The 18057-nt window shown below is 46.6% G+C and overlaps 1 protein-coding gene across 2 annotated transcripts in view; it reads right to left on the reverse strand.

The window, feature by feature from the left end:
• Positions 1 to 9653, reverse strand: part of FBRS (fibrosin) — a 53842-nt gene extending 44189 nt beyond the window's left edge. For both annotated transcript variants that reach the window (XM_068244130.1, XM_068244129.1), the window contains exons 1-2: positions 7005 to 9653; positions 438 to 581 (exon numbers count right to left, since the gene is read on the reverse strand). In XM_068244130.1, coding sequence (XP_068100231.1) covers positions 438 to 581; positions 7005 to 7262 — 402 coding nt within the window. In that variant the 5' untranslated portion in view covers positions 7263 to 9653. The remainder of the gene's footprint in view (positions 1 to 437; positions 582 to 7004) is intronic.
• Positions 9654 to 18057: the final 8404 nt, after the last annotated feature.

The following is an 18057-nucleotide window of genomic DNA, read 5'->3' on the forward strand; positions in this document are numbered from 1 at the left end:
CCACAAGCACACCATCTCCCAAATTACCCTGCCCACGCAGCTCCACAGCTGTATGCAATGTTGTAGATCAGTGATCTGTAAACTTGTAGGTCCGTAACAGCTGGAAAGCCAAGTCCCTCAATGCATGTGCCTTTATGAATCATGACTGTGGCTGACAGACTCATGCATTGTGGGACTTGTAGTTTAACAGCTGGAAAGCCAAGTTTGCAGATCACTGTTGTAGATGGTAGATCACTGCTGCATGGATAGGAATAAAGCATATCCCATCTAATAGTAGGCCTGCTCCACGTTTATGGGCTAGCCTCATGTTATAGCAGGACAGAGATCTTCTGTTCTGCAAAGACACTGACTGATGGAGAGTTGGCCATGACTGACCACACAAGGACTACAGCCCTCATCAGAGACTGGCAATCCATGAGTTAAAGCCTGGCACATACCTGGCCTTTGTGCGTGCGCTCATCTCTATGGTTCTCACTGACTCCAGGATCTTCTGAACTGGCTCCGTCACTTCTCTTCCTCTTCCCCGGGGGGCGCTGCTTGTACGTCTCCTCCAAAGGGGCTGGATCTCTGGTGACATCTCTCTGCAGAAGGTATAAAAGGAATCAATCCTTTCAGTGGAACGGTCTGGACATAGAACTATGGGTATTATGAGCTAAACTGGATCACTACTTATCACATCAAAAATAATCTCCATCTTGTTTTTTTCACAACCAATTAGGCTTTTTTGGGGGGTAGCACATTAGGCCAATAATTATTTTAATCTAAATGCATTTTAATGGGAATAAAAAAAAATAAAAAAAATTATGAAAAAAAAAATAGTTTCTCAGTTTTTGACCATTATAGTTTTAAAATAAACATTCTACAGTGGATAAAAGCCACATATTTTATTTGCCCATTTGTCCCGGTTATTGCAACTTTTAAAAATATTTCCAATGTATGTACAATGTATGGCGCAAAAATTTTATATGGAAATAAATGTGTATTTTTTTTTATTTTGCGACTATAATTAATTACAAGCCGATAATTAAAAAAACAAAACAGTAATATACCCTCTTGACAAAATAAAAAAAATAAATAGAGACACACCTTAGGGACTAAACTTTTTTTTTTTTATGCAAAAAATTATTTGGGTACTATGGGAGTATGGGGGAGGGAATGAGTTAATTTTAAATATAAGTGTGGGTCTTTTTATTAAAATAAATGTGCGTGGGTGTAATTTTACTATTTGGCCACAAGAGGTCCTCGCGCATTCCTTTCCAGTGCGTACTAACAGTACGCAAACGGAGTAATGCGTGGAGGTGTTACTTCCTTAGTTACAATGGCGGCAGGCACATCATTGATGCCAGCGATCATGGACTCGAGGACTTAGATCAATGAATTAGAACTGCATCTGATCTTTCCACTAACTGGCAGTGACAAGTACTCACGCTGGAGCGAGCGGCAGCCAACCACCGCAATAGACAAGTATCTAGGTCGCTGGGACTTCAGTTGAAGTTTCCCAGGACGTAGCTATACTGCACAAGGTGCAGTAAGTGGTCAAATTGTACCTGCTTTGTGGCAGACCAGCTGATCTTTGGCTTCAGTAGTGTGCGATTCACACACTTGAAACAAGCATGTGGAAAATCATGACATTTTTGTCAGAAACATTTGATCTGCTACATGCTTGTTCAGGGTCTATGGCTACAAGTATTAGAGGCAGAGGATCAGCAGGACAGCCAGGCAATCTGCATTGTTTAAAAGGAAATAAATATGGCCAACTCCATATCCCTTCAGATGGAGGGCCAGATGTGGGCGGAGAGGCTGGAGGGCCAGATGTGGGCGGAGAGGCTGGAGGGCCAGATGTGGGCGGAGAGGCTGGAGGGCCAGATGTGGGCGGAAGAGGCTGGAGGGCCAGATGTGGGCGGAAGAGGCTGGAGGGCCAGATGTGGGGGAAGAGGCTGGAGGGCCAGATGTGGGGGAAGAGGCTGGAGGGCCAGTTGTGGGGGAAGAGGCTGGAGGGCCAGTTGTGGGGGAAGAGGCTGGAGGGCCAGTTGTGGGGGAAGAGGCTGGAGGGCCAGTTGTGGGGGAAGAGGCTGGAGGGCCAGTTGTGGGGGAAGAGGCTGGAGGGCCAGTTGTGGGGGAAGAGGCTGGAGGGCCAGTTGTGGGGGGTGGGGGGAAGAGGCTGGAGGGCCAGATGTGGGGGGTGGGGGAGAGGCTGGAGGGCCAGATGTGGGGGAAGATACAGTGGGAGCATCAAAATTTCAGGATGTAATGAAAACAATACAGTAGAATCTCTGATAAAGTAAACCTCTGGATATAGTAAACTTTTTGGAGAGCGACCTTCTTCTATGACCAATGCTGAGTGGAGACGGTACTTGCTCACATGCTTTCAAGGCGGTTGCAGTTCAGTTGCAACCCTGCTTTGTGAGTATCTTATGCATGTGATTTCTCAGATACAAAATATTAACCTGCTAGGCTCGATTGGGCTCCCCTTGCTCCAGTTCCCTTTTCATAACCTACAGGATTCATCCATTACTCCAATATATGAAATCTGTACTATAACGCCTTTACTAAATCACAACTTTATCCTCTACCCAATTATGATCAACTGTGTAGAAGAATATGAGGGGCAGACAGTATAGGATTACAAGAGAGGCAACCAGATACAGTATTGTATCAAATGGAAAAGCCATAGCCTGGGAGAGAATTCATGGAAACCCATCACAAATGTCCATTCCCAGAGTATTTCTTAGCAGTCAACCCTGGAAAGCAGAACCAATCCCAGGCTAGTGTGACTATTTATTTATTGTATTTATAAAGCACCAACATATTATGCAGCGCTGGACATTAGTTTAGATTACAGACAATATTTAGGGGTGACATACAGCAATGTGGCAATACAGCAATACAAGACCAGATCACGCACCACAGTATGAGTACAAGGTAATGCTTAGTCAGTCTCTGGATGGAGCATGGAGATTAGGCAAGTCAGGTTCACTCAAATGCATAGCATGGGTTCACAGTAATGGAGGTGCATGATCAGGTAGGACACAAAAGGAGGACTACCTTATCTACTGCCAGAATCTACACGGCCAACTACTTTCTCTAATAGCCCATATGGTGCAATAGGTCACAAATTGGTTGATAAAAGTAAAAAGATATTGTGGTACTCACAAAGGAAGGTTGCAAAGGGGACAACCAACCATTGAAGGCAGGAGGAGAGCTATAAACCCAACTCCATTTGGGTGTCGCACTCAAAACAAAGGTCCTATTGGTAACCAATAGAAAAGACAGTCTGGGGCAGCAGCACTGACGGGCAGGGGGCAGGAAGCGGCCAACAGCGCTGACAGGCAGGGGCAGGAAGCGGCCAACAGCGCTGACAGGCAGGGGCAGGAAGCGGCCAACAGCGCTGACAGGCAGGGGCAGGAAGCGGCCAACAGCGCTGACAGGCAGGGGCAGGAAGCGGCCAACTGCGCTGACAGGCAGGGGCAGGAAGCGGCCAACTGCGCTGACAGGCAGGGGCAGGAAGCGGCCAACTGCGCTGACAGGCAGGGGCAGGAAGCGGCCAACTGCGCTGACAGGCAGGGGCAGGAAGCGGCCAACTGCGCTGACAGGCAGGGGCAGGAAGTGGCCAACTGCGCTGACAGGCAGGGGCAGGAAGTGGCCAACAGCGCTGACAGGCAGGGGCAGGAAGTGGCCAACAGTGCTGACAGGCAGGGGCAGGAAGTGACTGGGAACAATGATACTCTGGGGCAGAAAGTGACTGGGAACAATGATACTCTGGGACAGAAAGTATCCTAGAACAATGACAGTCTGGTTCACGAAGTGATTTAGGCAGCATATAGCACACAATCTGGAACAGAAAGTGGCCAGAAGCAATGACAGTCTTGAGGAAGGAAGTAACTGACAGAAATGACAGGCTGAGGTATAAAATGGGCAATACAAATGACAGTTTGCGGTAGGAAGTGGATGATAATGACTGTCTGGGGCAGACACTGGCAAAAAGCAATGATGGTCTGGGGCAGGAAGTGGCTGGCTGGCTGGGGCAGAAAGTGGCTGACTGGCTGGCTGCACTGGCTGCCTGGGGCAGAAAGTGGCTGACTGGCTGGCTGCACTGGCCGCCTGGGGCAGAAAGTGGCTGACTGGCTGACTGCACTGGCCGCCTGGGGCAGAAAGTGGCTGACTGCACTGGCCGCCTGGGGCAGGAAGTGGCTGACTGGCTGGCTGCACTGGCCGCCTGGGGCAGAAAGTGGCTGGCTGGCTGCACTGGCCGCCTGGGGCAGAAAGTGGCTGGCTGGCTGCACTGGCCGCCTGGGGCAGAAAGTGGCTGGCTGGCTGCACTGGCCGCCTGGGGCAGAAAGTGGCTGGCTGGCTGCACTGGCCGCCTGGGGCAGAAAGTGGCTGGCTGGCTGCACTGGCCGCCTGGGGCAGAAAGTGGCTGGCTGGCTGGCTGCACTGGCCGCCTGGGGCAGGAAGTGGCTGGCTGGCTAGCCGCCTGGGGCAGGAAGTGGCTGGCTGGCTGGCTGGCCGCCTGGGGCAGGAAGTGGCTGGCTGGCCGCCTGGGGCAGGAAGTGGCTGGCTGCACTGGCCGCCTGGGGCAGGAAGTGGCTGGCTGGCTGCACTGGCCGCCTGGGGCAGGAAGTGGCTGGCTGGCTGCACTGGCCGCCTGGGGCAGGAAGTGGCTGGCTGGCTGGCTGCACTGGCCGCCTGGGGCAGGAAGTGGCTGGCTGGCTGCACTGGCCGCCTGGGGCAGGAAGTGGCTGGCTGGCTGCACTGGCCGCCTGGGGCAGGAAGTGGCTGGCTGGCTGCACTGGCCGCCTGGGGCAGGAAGTGGCTGGCTGGCTGCACTGGCCGCCTGGGGCAGGAAGTGGCTGGCTGGCTGCACTGGCCGCCTGGGGCAGGAAGTGGCTGGCTGGCTGGCTGCACTGGCCGCCTGGGGCAGGAAGTGGCTGGCTGGCTGCACTGGCCGCCTGGGGCAGGAAGTGGCTGGCTGGCTGGCTGCACTGGCCGCCTGGGGCAGGAAGTGGCTGGCTGGCTGCACTGGCCGCCTGGGGCAGGAAGTGGCTGGCTGGCTGCACTGGCCACCTGGGGCAGGAAGTGGCTGGCTGGCTGCACTGGCCGCCTGGGGCAGGAAGTGGCTGGCTGGCTGCACTGGCCGCCTGGGGCAGGAAGTGGCTGGCTGGCTGCACTGGCCGCCTGGGGCAGGAAATTGCCAGAAGCAATGGCAGTCTTGGAAAAGACAGTGACCACAGCAATTACAGACTGATGATGGAGGTGACAGTCTGTGGCTGGAAGTGGCCGTTACCAATAACCATAAGGGGCAGGGAGTGGCTAGTAGCAAAGGCAGTCTGGTGCAGAAAGTGGCCAGTAGCAATAACCATCTGGGACACTGACCGATAACATTCCCAACTTCATGATGGATGTGACTGATAATGAAAGTCTTGGGCAGGAAGTGGCTGGTAGCAATGACAGTCCCGAACAGGAAACATTTCTTTACTGTGCTTTTAAGCTCTGAAGTGAACCCAGCAGTACAGGTCTCCAGTCGGATCGTTTCTAAAGGAGAAAAGTCAGCAGCAAATGGTGTCAGGCAGGAAGTGAGTGGATCATCTACTAATGATAGGCCACAAGGACAGTAATTACATGGAGACCAGAAACAGACTGTATATAATGGTTTGCCTTGATGGTTGGCTTCACTGGATAATAGTGTTACTCAGAAGTCTGGCATAATTATTTAGATAAGAGTCCAATTTTTAGGGCGTGTACATGGAAATGGTATAATTGACCAGTCATTGGCCTATCAAAACATAATGTGTGTACACACCTTCATCTCCTGATATTTACCCATGTGGTTGTCCCTGTGTCTTCTTATGGTGCACTTCACAAATTAAAATGAAATCCAGGAGACAGTAAAGGTAGCCTCACATCAGGCGATAATGGGCAGGCTCGACCAAGAGACAAATCTCTCTCCGATCAGATGCGGTCAGAGAAAGATGTCAGCTGCCCATAGACCCAGGGCTGTGGAGTCAGGACAAAACCCATCCAACTTCGACGTTTATGAAACCACCGACTGATTGCTCAGACTCCTCCACCCTGCATAGACCGCAGGCCAATTGCCGATCGTTTTCAGCATGAAATCTCTCAGGAATCGGCCTAGTCCGCCGTTGTTCCCTAGTGTATAAATGTGCATGAATGTGTGCGTTTATACATTACCTGGCCTGAGTCACGGTGCCCGTCCATCTACCAATTCCCCGCTCTTCCATTAGCCCTATACACGCCACCGGTGTGGCTCACACACACATCAGCGACTCAGCGGCAGGTATAGGGCTAATGGAAAAGCAGTGGATCTGGAAGACAGATGGGCACTGTGACACAGGACAGGTGATGTATAAATGCACACATACATGCACATTTATACACTAGGGAACAGCAGCAGACTAGGCAGATTCCCGAGAGATTTTGCTGAAAACTTGTGGTCTATGGGCAGCCGACAAATCTCTATCAGAGAAAGATTTGTCTCTTGGTCGAATCTGCCCATCATCACCTGATGCGTGGCATGCTGCATTTTTTGATATAATTCAGATTGCAGGAATGTGCAAAAAAAGTATATACCTTAAAAAAATCGCCAAGAATCACAGTCGCTAAGCGATTGCGTCTTGCAGTGTGAACAAAGCCTTCATGGGTTTTTTACATTACAGTAGGCTCAAACTCCAGATGGTAGGAGATTTAAAGCCCCATATGACAAGCATCACAACAGGCCACACTACATTCAGCATATTAGGAGGTGCTCCCTTGAAAATGGTTATAGAGACGTTAAGAAATGATGGCATTTCTGAATTTCTCTATAACCGTTGTCAAGGGAGCACCTCCTAATATTCTCCTGCTGGCTACTGGGTTGGAGAAACTGGCTCCTAAATTTCATAGAAACGTGTCCAACCTGAAATGCCTTTTCCATATAGAGATAAATAGATTTGATTATTTAATTGCCCTCCCTGATTTCCTCTCTCTCCGAAGAGGTCTTTTCTTACCTGCATGGCCTCCAAGGTGCCATAGCTGCTGATACAGAATCCATCAATCAGGTCCTCCTCTCGCAGTACTAAACTCTCCTCCCCACGCTTCCGCCTCTTCTTCTTGCGCTGAGGTCGAGGCCAGATTACTGGCTCCGGGCTGGAAGATAGTGAATTGGAAGGGGAAGGTCCTCTATGGCGATCTCTTTGGGCTTTGGAACGTCTGCGTGGTAGACGAGGCCCAGAATGGGCTCTAGGAATATGGGGAGGAACCTCCATTTACTTCTTTTATTCTATCCCCCAGGGTAAAGCATATCTGTCGGACAACCAGCAGACAACTACATCCAACGTGTGAGGCCAACAAGGGTAAAAACGAGTGGCAGCCCAATTTCCAATCAAAAAGTTCACAGTACTGGAAGATAGAAAGGATTGCAAGATACCCAACTGTGACTGGTCAAAGAAAATGGAGCCAACAGGTAAATAGACAAGAGCACATCACATAGGCTTGTCAGGTGCTAATGTTACCCCTGAGAAGAGGGAGCTAGAGGTTGTATAAACCTGAGATTTCGAAAGAGACCCTGAGATGGTGGCAAGAGAGCCACCTGACTGAAGAAAAGACAAATGACCCCAGAGCAGCAACAAATCAGTTCAAAAACCAGCCTACCAGTGAGGGCTAGGTAAACGGATCTCAGCAACAGGAAGCAGTCTGTCTGATAAACAGAGACACAAGTAAAACTCCCCTAAAGTGCTGTAAGAGCAGAACAAGATCCCACATACGGAAATAGGCTATTTATTTTAACCCCAAAGTCTGTGAGGACACCAGATGTTACCCCAGCACAAGGTGGAAGACCAGCAGAGAGGGAGAGGGGAACATGTAATTCTCTTGATCCTCAGCTCTACTGTGGTTACAGTACAATGAATCAGTCTCCCAGGGTGGGAGCAATCAGCAGTAAGAAGTCCCGTTAATATATTCCTATACCAGACCTACCTCTCCAGTACAGCTAAGAATTATCTGTGAACTCCTCACTAAGGTCAGTCAGGACCTCAAACACTTTGTAGCTAGTAAAGTACCTATATAAAGGGTGTTCTATTAGTATGTGGGATAAAGCAAATGCCAGAAGCTACAATGAAGGAATGTTAATTAGGATAATACGTGTTTAGGGGTGCCTAGTCAAATTAGGAGGTTAAAGGGGGTGGGGTTCTGGAGAAGATATGGTGGTTGGTTATACACGGTATCTTAAGTGAGGGGTGATGCAAGTTTAGGTTCACCAGTTGGGTTGGGGGCAAAGAAAGTATTTAGGGTGTCTTCACTGATGGAGGTATGGGAATTGTAAGATACGAGTCTCCTTTGTATAAGACTGGACAGGAAGGATTTGGGGCTCCTCAATTCAATGGTGCAGCTAAGTATATTTAGTGGTGCCCTGTGGCTCATGCTAGGGGTGTACAATAGAGGAAAGTATTTGACGCTCCTCGATACAATGTCAGGAGATTTTTTTAAGGGGCAAGGCAAAATTTAAGACTGTGGAATAAAGAAGAAGATTTGGGGCTCACAGTAGAACTCAAGGCTGAGATATGGAGATTCCACAGTATATTGGAAGGTTGAGTCTAAACAATCATTTGAGTCCTCTGTAGGGACAAGCTGAGGATGTGTAAAGGGGTGAGGGCAGGACCTCAGCACCTCAGTATAATTCAGGAGAAGGAAGGATTTGGGGCTGCTAAGTGTTATTCTGAGCAATGAAAACCTCTCATTGGGATTTAGAGTTCCCCAGAATAATTTAGGGAGTAGTGAAAAACTTGGGGTTCCTTATAATAATTTAAGGGGGAATAAAGGATGTGGGGCTCAGCAGTATAATTTGGGGAAAAGGGATCTGTCAAAGAATTTTGTGCACCTCTGTGTAATTTAGGGGGAAGGATGGATTTGGGGCACCTCAGTATAATTCAGGGGAAAATAAGGATATGAGGCACCTCAGTATAATTAGGAAAAGGGACTAGCAGCTCCTGTGAATATTCAGGAGGGATGGAAGGATTTAGGTCTCAACAGTATAATTTAAGAGTAAGACCAGGATTTGGGGTTTCTCGATTTAGGGTTCCTCAGTATAGTTCACTGAAGGATTTGAAGGTCCTAAATGCAATGGATGAAGGGCTGGGTATTTTTGGAGGCCCTTCTCTGTATAGCTCAGTGTAGGACAGAGGAAGAGGTCTGGTTCACCCCTGTAAAATAAGGGGGTGAAGGGTATGATCTGGATCACCCCAGTATAAGGGGCTGAGGGGTAAGATCTGGGTCACCTCAGTATGACAGAGGGAGGGGTAAGATCTGAGTTACCCGAGTATAATGGGGGAAGTGGTAAGATCTGGTCCGCTCCAGCACAATAGTGGTCAAGGGTCAGATCCGCGTCAGTCCGGTATAATGGGGGAAGGGGTAATATCTGGGTCGCCCCAGTGTAATGTGGGGAGGGTATCTGGGTCACCCCAGTGTGATGGGGGGGATGGGCAGACTGCTCTCCCCGCTGGCCGCTTGGTTGGCTCCAGCCCCCCCTGTGCAGGCCGGTATTGGGCTGCTCCTCGGTGGCGGCGCCCCCTGGATATGACTCGGAGTCTCAAGGCCGCTCTCTGCCTTCCCCAGACCCGTCCCCGGTCTCCGGTCTTTTCCCTTTCTCTTCAAGCCCCGCCTTCCACGCACGACGTACTGCGTCCCAGATGCGCAGTGACGTCACGATAGGCAAAGCAGCAACCATTTTCATGTAGATCAAGGCAAAGTAATGATGGAAGTTTGCTGTCTTTCAGGTCCTCCATCATAACAGAGCTTCGGGCTTCACCAAAATGGCCGCCTGTCTGTGTTTTGTCCGAGAAAACCCGAGGAGCATAGAATGTATAGAAATAGCATATTTGCTATAAACAAAAACTTTTATTACAATAGTATGATTATATTATGTACTGTGCTATAATGTAAAGGTAATCATTATGTATAGTTATATGTAATGTAAAGTACACTCATTTTTTCTATTCTTTCACTGTTAAAGGACAACTGTAATGAGAGGGATATGAAGGCTGCCATATTTATTTCCTTTTAAACAATGCCAGTTGACTGGCTGTCCTGATGATCCTCTGCCTGTAATACTTTTAGACATAGACCCTGAACAAGCATGCAGCAGATCAGATGTTTCTGACATTATTGTCAAATTGGGAAAGATTTGCTGCATGCTTGTTTCTGGTGATATTCAAACACTTTTGCAGTCAAATAGATCAGCAGGGCTGCCAGGCAACTGGTATTGTTTAAAAATAAATAAATATTGCAGCCTCCATGTTCTTCTCACTTCAGTCCTTTAACGGGATTCAGAGCTAACAAAAGGAAAACGATTTATACATATCTGGGGCTTCCTCCAGCCCCATCCGTTTGGATCGCTCCCACGCCGCCGTCCTCCTTTGCCCGCAGCTTCGAGAACTGGGTCCCTGCACTTCCGACAGTTGGAGCCAGTCTGACATAAGAGAAGTGCGCTCTCCAGCGTATCTCTCCAGCAGCCGCTGGGTCGGGAGCCAATGAAAGCGGCTTCTGACCGCCGGCTCACAGGAACTCTGCCGTCATAGAGATGCAAGAGTGAGTAGCCCAGGTTCCCGAGGCGCGGCAGTGATGGTGATTTCGGCGGGTATGTGTGGCGATTCGTCGTTTCTGGTACCAGCGGTCTCTGGTCCTTAAAGAGAACCCGAGGTGGATTTGAAGAATATTATCTGCATACAGAGGCTGGATCTGCCTATACAGCCCAGCCTCTGTTGCTATCCCAAACCCCCCTAAGGTCTCCCTTCACTCTGCAATCCCTCATAAATCACAGCCACGCTGCTGACAAACAGCTTGTCAGAGCTGGCTGTGTTTATCTCTATAGTGTCAGTCTGCTGCTCTCCCCGCCTCTTGCAGAACTCCAGTCCCCGCCTGCATCCCTTCCCTCCCTGCTGATTGGAGGGAAGGGACGGGGGCAGGGACCGGAGCTATGCAGGAGGCGGGGGAGCAGCTGAGACTGACACTACAGATGTAAACACAGCCTCACAGCATGGCTGTGATTTATGAGGGATTGCAGAGTGCAGGGGGACCTTAGTGGGGTTTGGGATAGCAACAGAGGCTGGGCTGTATAGGCAGATCCAGCCTCTGTATGCAGATAACATTCTTTAAACACACCTCGGGTTCTCTTTAAGAGGGCAGGGACTGCTGGTACTTAAGTGGTTAAATGCTGCCAGATTGTCAAGCATTACTATTATTTATTGTATTGACACACAGTGGTGTTACTGGGTGGCAAAGGCATGTTGGGTCTGTGGGGGCGCCTATACCCTAGTTTCTCAACATGCGGTACGCGTACCCCAGGGGGTACATCTGATGGGTCCAGGGGGTACTCAGGCTTGATATACTTGACCAAGAATAACAAATTTAGAGATTTAGAAAATTATAATTCTTATTTAAACAACATCAAATTAGTATTTTAGCTAATTAAAAGCAATAATAAATGCTTGCACATTGTTTAGAACCAATTATCATGTACTACGATTAAATATATATTTGTCAAGGGGTACTTGTGATCATGTTTACTATGCTAGGGGTACTCGATGAGTACAGGGTTTTAAAAGGGGTACACACTTATAAAATGTTGAGAAACACTGGCCTATACAGTCCCAGTACCAGTTGTTAACAAGCGCCCAGCCAGTGCAGGAGAGCAGCCGACAGGCAGTGACTGATGCCTGTGTGAAAGGGCCCTTAGAGGGAGGCAACTGCTGTTGTATGCATGAGAATTAGGTGTATGCGGAAGTGCATGACATGTTGTGTATACTCTGGCCTGTCAGACGTAGATTTGAGCTAATTACATTTAGCTAAACTGGTTATATTACAGTATATAAGAGACCAAGTTGCAGGTGGCTCTCATGATTTTAAAGGATACCCAAACTGACATGTGACATGATGAGATAGACGTGTGTATGTACAGTGCCTAGCACACAAATAACTATGCTGTGTTCCTTTTTTTCTTTCTCTGCCTGAAAGAGTTAAATATCAGGTATGTAAGTGGCTAAATAAGTCCTGACTCAGACAGGAAGTAACTACAGTGTGACCCTTAGTGATAAGAAATTCCAACTATAACACACTTTCCTAGCAGAAAATGGCTTCTGAGAGGAAGAAAGGAGGTAAAAATGGGAATTTCTTATCAGTGAGGGTCACACTGTAGTCACTTCCTGTCTGAGTCAGAACTGAGTCAGCCACTTACATACCTGATATTTAACTCTTTCAGGCAGAGAAAGAAAAAAAGGAACGCAGCATAGTTATTTATGTGCTAGACACTGTACATATACATGTCTATCTCATCATGTCACATGTTAGTTCGGGTATCCTTTAATGTTATCCCATGCTGGAGGTTTTTAACCACTTCAGCCTTCAGTGTATTTTCACATTTTAGTGCTTCTCCCGTTCATTTGCCAATAACTTTATCACTACTTATCACAACAAAATGATCTATATCTTGTTTTTTCCGCCAGCAATTAGGCTTTATTTGGGTGGTACATTATGCTAAGAATTATTGTTTTCTAAATGCATTTTAATGGGAATATTAAGAAAAAAAATGGAAAAAAAATCATTGTTTCTCAGTTTTCGGCCATTATAGTTTTAAAATAATACATGCTAACATAATTAAAACCCATGCATTTTCCCATTTGTCCCAGTTATTACACTGTTTAAATGATGTCCCTATCACAATGTATGGTGCCAATATTTTATTTGTAAATAAAGGTGCATTTTTTCAGTTTTGCATCCATAACTATTTACAAGCCCATAATTTAAAAAAATAACAGTGATATACCCTCTTGACATACATATTAAAAAAGTTCAGGTCATAAGGTCCCCTGCTGTTCTCCATATACACCACCTCCATCGGAAAACTCCTCTCCTCTCTGGGTTTCAACTATCACCTATATGCAGATGACACCCAGATTTACCTCCATACCACTGACCTCTCCACCACCACCATGGAGAAGGTATCCTCTGGCCTCTCGGCTATTTCATCCTGGATGTCTGCCAGGTTCCTAAAATTAAACCTGGATAAGACTGAACTCCTAATCTTCCCACCCCGTGCTGCCTCACCCCCCACTGACCTCTTCGTCACTTTCAATGGCACAATCATTCACCCAACCACACAAGCCCGCTGCCTGAGTGTCACCCTGGACTCTGCTCTCTCCTTCACCTCCCACATCCAAACCGTAGCTAGGGCCTGCTATTTCCACCTACGCAACATCTCCAAGATCCGGCCTTTCCTGACCCCAGACACTGCCAAACTCCTTGTCCAAGCCCTCATCATCTCCCGCCTGGACTACTGCAACTCACTCCTGTCCGGCCTCCCTCAAAACCGCATAGCCCCCCTACAATCTATCATGAACGCAGCAGCCAGACTCATCTACTCCTCCCATCGCTCTGTCTCCACGACTCCGCTACGCAAATCCCTTCATTGGCTTCCAATTCACTTCAGAATTAGCTTCAAGGTCCTATGTTTGGCCTACAAATCCTTACACAAGTCCTGCCCAAGCTACATCTCTGACCTGGTCAGCAGATATACACCTGGCCGCCCACTTCGCTCCTCCAACAACCTCCTCTTAACCACCCCACGCATCTTGCACTCCCATGCACGACTGCAGGACTTCACTAGAGCTGCCCCCATCCTGTGGAACTCTCTCCCACTGCCCATCAGGCTCTCTCCCACCTTCAAGAAAGCACTCAAAACTCACTTCTTCAAGGAGGCCTACATCAAATCAACCCTGCCCTAATCCTTTCTGCCAATAACTTCTTGCTGCACCCCCTCCTTTTGTGTCACCAACCCCTCCCTCTAGATTGTAAGCCTTTGGCAGGGCCCTCTCCCCTTGTGTATCATACATGACTGTGTGCACTTTACCCAGAATTTGGAACTTGTTACCACTACCACTCCAGTTTATGATCTGGCATTGTACTACTGTCTGCATTGTGTTGTGTATCTTTTTGCTATTACCTGTATTGTTGTATCTATTGTCTATTACCTGTATTGTTCTGTCACCCCTGTTATCATTGTCTGTAACCTTATTTATTGTACAGCGCTGCGTAATATGTTGGCGCTATATAAATCTAATAAATAATAATAATAATAAGAAGAAGAAGGTAACTATGGTTTGTTTGTTTGTTTTTTAATTGTTTTTTTTATGCAAAGGTTTCATGTGGGTATTTATGGGAGAGTGTGAGAGGTAATGGGTTAATTATAAATTATGTGTAGGTCTCTTTATTAAAATAAATGGATGTAGGTGTAATTTTACTATTTGGCCACAAAATGTCCTTTCCCATTAGCTTCCTGTGCTTACTTTCAGTACGCAAAACAGGAAGCAATGAGTATAAAGGCGATTACAGTGTTTACAAATGACTGCAGGCATCACATTGATGCTGCGATCTTTGACACAGGGACCTAAAACAATGAATGGGAACTGCATTCCTATTTATTGATCTCCAGGCTAACGGGTGGTGGCAAGAACAAGTGCAAGATTGCACGCACGGGCGAGCAGGAGAGCGCACAGTGGCGATTTCTATGGAGTACGTATATTTATTCCCCTGAGGCTTAGATGAAATTTTTAGGGGAGTGGATATACTGTACTAAAACCATTAAGTGGAAAGGACATCCGAGGTGAAAATAAACTGTTTAAAAAACAATTGTATTTATCCTCCTTCTCCTAAAAATGAATTTTTTTTTTTAGCTATGCCACAGTTTTATTGTATATTTAAATCTAGTTTTTACTGTTTCACTGTCTCTGCTCAATGACACCTTCATTGAAGTATGTCAGAGATCAAATCTATGAATTATTGACCCTTTTCATCTCTTTCCTGCTCTCAGAAGCCATTTGCTGACAGGAAAGTGTTTTATGGCTGTAATTACTTATCAGTGAGGGTTATGCTATAGTCTGACTCAGTCTGACCCAGTCCTGACTCGGGCAGGAACTGTCACTTGCATACCTGATTTTTAATTTTTTTCAGGTAGAGAAAAAAAAAAAGTTACAGTATTTGTGTGCTTGGCCCTGTACATAGACATGTCCATCTCATCATGTCACATGTCACCTCGGTTGTCCTTTAAAGATACATGTTGGCGTCTTTTTGGTTCTTAAAGGGAACCTAAACTGAGAAGGATATGGATTTTTCTTTTTAAAATAAGACCAGTTCCCTGACTCTCCTGCTGATCCTGTGTCTCTACTACTTTTAGCCACAGCCCCTGAACAAGCATGCAGATCAGGTGCTCTGACTGAAGCCAGACTGGATTAGCTGCATGCTTGTTTCAGGTGTGTGATTCAGCCACTACTGCAGCCAAAGAGATCAGCAGGATGCCAGGCAACTGGTATTGTTTAAAACGAAACATCCACATCCCTCTCAGTTTAGGTTCCCTATAAGTGTGTCCAATAATCGTGCAATAGAAGCATGTGGTGGACAGTATTGATAAAGGTGTGAGACACCAATCATTTTCTCCTACTCTTCATCACCTTCACTTGATGAAGGTCTAGACGACCAAAACATTGTGCTTGCTTTTGCTGTCATATGAAGTAAAGAAAAGTTTGCAATTTATCCAAGTGGAGTCCTGGTTCTTCCTGTGAATGGGAAACCTATGGGCAGGACATCTTACAGAAAACTTTGTAAGGGCTTGTTCACACGAAGGGCATTTTGCGTTTTTAGTTTTAAGCGCCGGCGATTTTCAAAATCGCCCTGAAAGCACTTGTCCAATGATTCCCTATGAGAGAGTTCACATGTGAGCCGTTCGTTTCCGATCCGCTCAGCAAAGCGCTGCCTGTACCATTTCTGGGGCACTTTCCCTATAATAGCAGGTATAGGGAAATCGCAAAACGCTTGAAAAAGTGCTTTGTATAGCGATTTCCCCAGCACTTTTAAGAATAAATACATTGTATGTATTCTTTTTCGGGTCAAGGAGTTCACTTTCTGACTTGCATCAGGAAGTAAAAAAACAAATCGCTCTGCTAAAGAGCTTTGAAAAGTGCTTTACAAAAAAAACACACTTGAGCGTTTTGCCGGCGATTTCGGCAAAACGCTCAAACACTAGCGCTTTTGAAAGCGCTAGTGTAATTAAACCCTATGGGCCCGTTCTTACTTGGGCGATTTGCGCTACTCTCCGCAAATCGCGAAATGCAAACGTGTCTCCTGCAGCATTTTCAGGCGATCGCGTTTCAGTGCTATAGAAGCGCTAAATGCGATCGCGGGAAAAATCGCTGCAGTGTTCAGTGATTTTTCCGCTGAAAAATTACTCACGCAAAAATGCTGGCGGTAAACAACGGCGGTTTGCTCTTTCAAGTGTGAATGGGGACTTAAGGACTCCTACTGAATAGGTACTGACCCTAACCAGGATTCAAACCCTGGTCTACCATGTCAAAGGCAGAGCCCTTAACCACCAGTACACTATCCAGCCATCTTAGATGAAACTGGATATGAATGGTGTATGCATAAGCAGCAAGGAAGTGGCAAATTCAGAATGTAATTTTAAGATGAAAGTAGCAGGAGGTAGTTAAGAGTATAGATGGTCATTGAACGGCAAATAATTCAGAGTTCATGCAGTATTATATCAATTTTGTATGCACATTTCCACAGCTAGAAAATGGACCAATCATGTCTAATAATGTCTAATAGCCTACTGCACCTTCAAAAGTGGTTCCCCAGCAGCACCTACCACCTGCACAGCCACAGAATCCCATAATCAAAGGCCCATACATGCCAGCTGTTCTAGCTCAACCACCTACCTCCTAATACTTTGCACCTACCTACTATGAGGCACAACATTAAGGCCACGTGCCTAGGTCAAATATACCTATACAAACAAATTCAACTTACATTGTCCCAGAATGGAACCTATTTGTATGTAGGGGACCGCCTGTTCCTAAGATCCCATTACCTCTGGAGGACAACATAGCTTAGCCAGTGCCGTGTTTCCCCCAAAATAAGACAGTGTGTTATATTCATTTTTGCTCTAAAAGATGTGCTAGGGCTTATTTTCTGGGGATGACTTAAGCCCCATCTACACGATACAATTTTTGTGCGATTCGATCGGATCAAATTTGATGGATCGATTAAATCCGACATGTCCGATCGGGATTCAATTCGATTGGTAGTGTAATCGATTTACCATTGTTTTGCAATGACATTCGACCACACTATCGAATCGAATCCCGATTGGACATGTCAGATTTAATCGATCAATCGAATTGGATCCGATCAAATCGCCCAAAAATTGTATCGTGTAGATGGGGCCTTAGATTTCTATCAGGAAGTGTCTCTCAGCAGAACATTTCCTGTTACTTTGTACTCTGCTGTTCCTGGGTTTGAAGGTATGCTACTGTACTGATCGGGCACCTGCCTTGTCCCTGCACACAGCTGATAACCTTGCTGTATGCTGGGATGACAGGATCAGTGCCCAATCGGCACTGCACTGCTGTCTACCTGCTTGCTGGCTGCCTTTTCATCCTCTTTAACTTCCGCTAGGTCTTATTTTCGGGGTAGGGCTTATATTTCAAGCATGCTCAAAATTCCAGCTAGGAATTATTTTAAGGGTAGGTCTTATTTTCAGGGAAAGAAGCTACCATATGGCAGTGAGTGTATGGGTGTGGAAGGCAGTGAAGAGTGTCAATGGGAGCACTTCTTGTGTATTGTATAGTTTTATAATGTTTTAACTTACTATTTATTGTGCCAATAAAGTTGATATTGTTTATTTACAACAAAGCTGGCATCATTTGATAGTTGGACTCTGCACTGCTGTTTGCACAGGTAGTAAACAGGGTAGGGTGTTATGCTGCACTCCTGAGTTGTATATTCCATGAGTTACTGGTGCAATAAAAGTATGTATAAACCCATTAAAATTGGTGTATATAGAATTTACAGCTTTAAAGTATACCTGAGGTGACACGTGACATAATGAGATAACCATGTCTGTCTGTACAGGGCAAAACATATTAATAACCAGGCTGCTTTTCTTTTTTTTATTTTGCTGCCTGAAAGAGTTAATTTTCTGGCATGCAAGTGACAGCTTCTCTCTTTCTGATACCTTGT

The sequence above is a fragment of the Hyperolius riggenbachi genome, chromosome 7, assembly GCF_040937935.1.
Source record: "Hyperolius riggenbachi isolate aHypRig1 chromosome 7, aHypRig1.pri, whole genome shotgun sequence".
In the NCBI taxonomy this organism is placed as follows: domain Eukaryota; kingdom Metazoa; phylum Chordata; class Amphibia; order Anura; family Hyperoliidae; genus Hyperolius; species Hyperolius riggenbachi.